This window comes from Melanerpes formicivorus, unplaced genomic scaffold (assembly GCF_026170545.1).
Source record: "Melanerpes formicivorus ecotype bairdi unplaced genomic scaffold, bMelFor1.0.p_v2 SCAF_126, whole genome shotgun sequence".
NCBI classification, from domain to species: Eukaryota; Metazoa; Chordata; class Aves; order Piciformes; family Picidae; genus Melanerpes; species Melanerpes formicivorus.
Window position 1 is genome coordinate 227189 of NW_027142478.1, and position 6025 is coordinate 233213.

Sequence of the window (6025 nt, forward strand, 5' to 3'; positions counted from 1 at the left end):
GCAGAACTGGTATGGTTAATCTTCTTTATTAATAAGAAAAGGGAAATGTAAGAATTGAAACTGGCAAAATCTAGGTTCTCCTTTGAGAGATCAGGCAGGAAACAAAGAACAGAATAGAATAGAATAGAATAGAATAGAATAGAATAGAATAGAATAGAATAGAATAGAATAGAATAGAATAGAATAGAATACACCAGGTTAGAAGAGAGCTTGAAGATCATCGTGTCCAACCTATCATCCAACACCACCCAACCAACTAAACCATGGCACCAAGCACCCTGTCAAGTCTCCTCCTGAACACCTCCAGTGATGGTGACTCCACCACCTCCTTGGCAGCCCATTCCAATGGGCAATCACTCTTTCTGTGTAAAACTTCTTCCTAACCTCCAGCCTAAACCTCCCCTGGCACAGCCTGAGACTGTGTCCTCTTGTTCTGGGAGAAGAGACCAGCCCCCACCTGTCTACAACCTCCCTTCAGGTAGTTGTAGACAGCAAGAAGTCTCCCCTGGGCCTCCCCTTCTTCAGGCTAAGCAATCCCAGCTCCCTCAGCCTCTCCTCATAGGGCTTGTGTTCCAAGCCCCTCACCAACTTCGTTGCCCTTCTCTGGACACACTCCAGCAAGTCAACATTCTTCCTAAACTGAAAGAGTTGTGCTTGGAAGTTCAAAACTGTGGGATGAAACCTTTCTGGTGACTGTCTGAAAGAGGCAACTGTCCTGTTTGTGCCCTGACCTGGTAAGATAAGTGGGAAGCAATGCATGCTTGTTATTGTAGTGTAGCTGCAAGGCTTGTTCTCTTTACCCATATTTTATGGCAGTTGTGTTAGAATGAGCTAATTGGTGCAGCTCTGGGCTTTGTATCTTTGATGTGTTACATCACCCATTTTTGTGCAGGTATGAAAGGACCCTCAGATGCTATCATAAATGTCTTCAATTATCATATTGTAGTCCAACCAAGTGAGTTGCTGGTTGGCAAAACAAAGCAATCTCACACTGGCAGCATTCAGTGATTTAGCTACTGACCATCAGCCTGTCAGACACTGCGGGACAGAAGAAGGAAGCTATAGATTCCTTGCTCCTTGTCCATGGACATGGGTGTGAAGACTGTGCTGGGATGTGTTGTTACCAGGGTGGATACAACCTCTTATCAAAACTGGATTGTTGATTTCATTGATTGTTTTTGTTATATAGTTAATTGTACTTTGATTGCTTCTATGGATGCAAAGAATGTGAGAAAGGTCAACCAACAGTGTGGTTTTATTAGAATGTTCCTTCAAGGATCCCCCCAAATAAAACCAAGATGGAACCAAGGAGCTGTTGTCAAACACACTTTAAACTTATCTTTGCTTCTGAGTACCAAGGGAAAAGTGAGGAGAAGCAGGGAATTCTAAAGCAAGGGATTCATAGCACCAGTAGAACACAGCCCTGTGTACAAACTAAAGCATGCTCCAATCAAAGGTGCCAGCACCTCTGGCTCATGCAGGATGTTGTTCTTGGCTCACACAGGAAAACAACTTTGCAGCTTGGAGTTGGTCAGCAAAGAATCAGAGGCTCTACACACGGCCCAGAAGTTGCCATGGTTTGCAGAACAGCAGCTGCAGGATAGGAAAGGAGGAGAAGCAGGGAATTCTAAAGCAAGGGATCAGCACCACCTGGCATCCAGCGCTGGCTCACCAGCCCTAAAGGCTTCCTGCAGTAGGGCAGCTCCACACCCCCAAGTTGCTCTCACAGTTTGAGAGTTTTCCAGTCCCACCTGCAGTGACAGTGGGTGGAAAGGCTGAGGGAAGCCCCAGGTCAGCAGGAATGCATCAGGAACACTGCTGAGCTAGGGAGAAGGCTTTTGGAAGCCCCAGGCCTGCTGGAAAGAACCAGAGCCCTGTAGTAGAAAACTGACAGAAGCTTTCCAAGGGCTTCCAAAGACATCCCTACCATCCCCTCTACACCCTCCAATGACTCTGAAAATCAATCCTTCAACTCTCCAGGTCCCCCAAAACACCTAACATCCCTTGACAAATAAAAAAACCACTCTGAGATTTCCCTAAGAACACTCCCAGCAAGACACTCTCAAGACTCTTCTGAGAACCTCACTTTTACCTCCCTGAACACAGCTTCAGCCCCATTCCTAGGGAGCAAATGCCCTCAGCATCTAGGCATTGTGGGCAGGAATGTCTGAAATAAAAGCAAACAGACAAGATTTGGGTAACTTTGGCCTTGTATCAACACAACTGGGCAACAGACAGAGGGCTTTTTATCCCAGGGAGATAGAAATTGGGGAAGAACCAGACAAACCCTGTCAAAGCTCGGCTCAGCTCTAATGTCAGCTCCATTTGTGCTGACTCAGCTCTGTAATTGTTCTCATCAGCACTAATTGGTGTTCAGAAGGGCAGGAGGTGTTTGTTCCTGCCGATCCCCCAGCCTCTGGAAAATGCAGAGGAAAAAGAAGAGATTTTGGTTCAATCTGCTGGAATGTCTCTCAGGCAGGCTAGGATTATGCCAATCGACCCAGGGTAGATCTATTTGCACCTCCTCTGCACTGTGGCCTGCTCACTGGTGTGGCTGCAGCAGTGATTGGTGAGGTGTCCCTCTAGTGTGCACACGATGGTGCTGGTTCAGGTATCGCTTCTGGGTGAATCTCTTTCCGCAGTCAGCACAGGTGAAAGGCTTCTCGCCTGTGTGCAGAAGACGGTGCTGGGTGAGTTGTCCCTTCCGAGTGAATCTCTTGCCACAGTCGGCACAGGTGAAAGGCTTCTCGCCTGTGTGCACAAGATGGTGCTGGGTGAGTTGTCCCTTCTGAGTGAATCTCTTGCCACAGTTGGCACAGGCGAAAGGCTTCTCACCAATGTGCACAGGACGGTGCTGGGTGAGGTGCGAAAGGAATCTAAATCTCTTGCCGCAGTCGGCACAGCTGTACGGTTTGTCACCGCTGTGGATGAGTTGGTGCTGGATGAATTTCGTGCTGTTGGTGAAGTTCTTGCCGCACTCAGCACAGGGGAACAGATTCTCTCCGGTGTGGATACGGCGGTGGATGGTGAGGGTGGAGCAGCTTTTGAAACTTTTGCCGCAGTCTCTGCAGGTGAAGGACTTCTCAGTACTGTGCACACTGTGGTGCTTGGTGAGGGAAGACTTGTGAGTGAAAGTCTTGCCACACTCAGCACAGCTGTACGACCTCTCACCGGTGTGGGTGCGAAGGTGCTGAGTGAGGTTAGACCTGCAGGCAAAACTCTTGCCGCAGTGGGCACAGCTGTACGGCCTCTCACCAGTGTGGGTGCGGAGGTGCTGAGTGAGGTTAGAGCTGCAGGCAAAGCTCTTGCCGCAGTCGGCACAGCTGTAGGGTTTGTCCCCGCTGTGGATGAGTTGGTGCTGGATATACACGGTGCTGGTGGTGAAGCTCTTGCCGCACTCAGCACAGGGGAACACCTTTTCTCCAGTGTGGATGCGGCGGTGGATGGTGAGACTGCGGCTGGTTTTGAAGGTTTTGGTGCAGTCCCTGCAGGTGAAGGACTTCCCACTGCTGTGCACACTCTGGTGCTGGCTGAGGGTGGACATGTGAGTGAAGCTTTTGCCACAGAGGTCACAAGAGAAGGCCTTCTCCCCAGTGTGGGTGAGGCAGTGCCGTGTGAGATGACAGCGCCGAGTAAAGCTCTACCCACAGTCAGCACAGGTGAAAGATTTTCCTCTAGTGTGAGTGAGGCAGTGCCGGGTGAGATCACAGCTCCGTTTGAACCTCTTGCCACAGTTCCCACAGACAAAGGGCTGGGGGCCAGGGTGGGGGCAGTGGTGCTTCAGTGGCTCTGAGCCAAGTGGGAAGCTCTGCCCACAGTCAGGGCACTGATTCAGCTGCTTGTGTGGCACAGAGGGACCTGCTCTGGCTTCAGCCTCCTCCATACATTCCTTCTCATCCTGGTCACCTTCATCCTCATCGTTATCTTCCTCTTCATACTCATTCTCCTCATAGTCATCATTCTCCTCAGCAGCAGCATCCTCCATCTTGATCTCTACCTCCTCATCCTCCTCTCCCTTGGGGTTGCATGTTGGCTCTTCCAACTTGATCTCTGGGTGCTGCTTCTCCTCCCAGCTCTTGTCTGGGTCCTGTGAGGCCATGTTGTGGCAGGAAGGGGTCACAGCTCTGCACTAGGGAAGATGGAAACACCTGAGCCCAGGACCTCAAACGCTGCGATCCTGCCTGGGTCATCACAGTCCCAGACTCCCAACACCTCCCAACACCCAGCTGGAGGAAAGAATGCAGAGGGGACCTCAAACATAACTTTTTTGCAGTGGTGTGGGCACAGACCTCTAATACCTGTGCTGAGACCCCAGGTTCCTGTGATCAGTGGCCAGAGGTACCCTGGGGCTTACAAGTGGTCTTGTCCCACTCTCCTCAAGCATGGTGGCATTGGCAGGGTGGTTCCTGGCCCAGGCCCTGTCCTTTGATCTCTCCTGCTTCATGCAATGGAGGCAGCAGCAATGACCAAGGAACACAAAACCACCTCCAACCTTCTCCCACCACCCTCCATATCCCAACCCCAAAAATCACCTCCTGCACAAAACTGACCCCCAGCAGCCTGGAGAGTTCCCAGGCTCTCATCACAGCTGATGTCCCTTAGAGACCCTGGTGGGCAGGAGGAGCTGGAGAAGACTGAGAGATGCTCTGGGGCCTGGGGTCCTGCTGTTGCCCCACTATGGGTTCCTTACCTGCTGGGCTGCTCCAAGGGGCAGATCTGCAAACTCCGCTGTTCCCCAACACAAAGGGGCAGGGATGATGGTGGGAGAAGGACTCAGTCCCTGCAAGAGAGAAGCAGAGGGCTCAGAGGAGAGCACTGACCTTCAAGGGATGGCTCAACACTGCCCAGGAGCAGGCAGCACAGCTCAGCCTTGCTGGGGGCAGCTACCGAACCCAGCAGCACAGGCACAGCACACAGCCAGGGCTGCTCAAGATGGGAGGCCTCAACAAGTGCAGACTCAGCTCCTTGCCCAGCACACAGTCCCCAGCACACAGCTGCAGGCCAGCATCATAACACAGCTGCCTCCACACAGCCTCTCCCAGGCCTTGCCTAAAGCTTCCTCCCACTGCCTGCCCAGACCTCTGCTGCCTGCAGCTGCATTTGACAGCAGATCTTGCTCTGGCCACAGCTCTCCTCCCTAGCCCTACCCCCACCACACCCACTCTGTGCTCACCTCTGCCCTGCACACACCTCTCTGCTGCCCACTCCCCAAGAGAAGTTCACAGCAGTCCTCAGGACACACACAAAGGGAGGTTAACGATCTCTGCAGATGCAGCAAAGGGGGAAGGGACTTGGGCAGCTTCTTGCTAAACCTCTTCAGCCCTCACTGGGATGCTGGAGGAGTCTCTGGCTCCTGCCCAAACCTCACACCTCCAGCACCCTTCACACACCTGCAGCCCAAAGGGACTCACTGGAAAGGGTTTGGCACCCTTCTCTCCCTGACCATTTCTCTCAGCTTGCTCTTTGCAGTTCTCCTGGAGCTGCCACTCCACAGCCCTAAGAGACAAATGAGGTTTGGTGGGAGGGTACAGTACTCATGGGCTGCTGTTCATCTCCCAGCTGACACAGGCAGAGCTGCAGCACAATTCACTCCTTTCACCTCCTCCAATGCTGCCAGATTCTGCCATTCCCTGCACACACATTTGCCACCTGGGCCCTGGATCCTCTCCCCTTTTTGGGGGACAAGGCCTAATTCCTGCCTGGCCACTCCCAGGCCCTTCCCTCATTCCCACCACATCCATGGCCCTGCTGCCTTGACTGTCCCATGACCCTGTGTCCCCCACCTCCACTGCCACTGCAGCTGGAAGGGTGGAGTGGGAAATGCTGTGGCTGAGGAAGCATCTAAGGAACTGGGCTGGAAGCAGCAGCACAAGAATGGAAGGGGCCTGAGACTAAAGGCTGGGATCAGCTGGAGGCCTGAAAGAACAGCACCAAGCCAAGGGGGGGTTACAGATGAGGGCTGGGGAGGGACCCTGCAGACACCTCAGGCAGCAACTGATGAGAGGAAGTGGGACAGAGAGGGAGT

General features: G+C 52.5%; 1 protein-coding gene across 1 annotated transcript; it reads right to left on the reverse strand.

Annotated features, from left to right (window-relative positions):
- Positions 1–1113: 1113 nt before the first annotated feature.
- On the reverse strand, positions 1114–4719 carry LOC137456488 (zinc finger protein 345-like). Its single transcript, XM_068167955.1, has 2 exons — positions 4691–4719; positions 1114–4129 (listed from the first exon to the last, which is right to left on the reverse strand). The coding sequence occupies exon 2, from the start codon at positions 3542–3544 to the stop codon at positions 2543–2545; it is 1002 nt and encodes a 333-aa protein (XP_068024056.1). The 5' UTR covers positions 3545–4129; positions 4691–4719; the 3' UTR covers positions 1114–2542.
- Positions 4720–6025: the final 1306 nt, after the last annotated feature.

Bases quoted from the DNA above. Each gene is read 5' to 3' on its own strand.
- LOC137456488 (XM_068167955.1), bottom strand. From the start codon at position 3,544: ATGTCCACCCTCAGCCAGCACCAGAGTGTGCACAGCAGTGGGAAGTCC.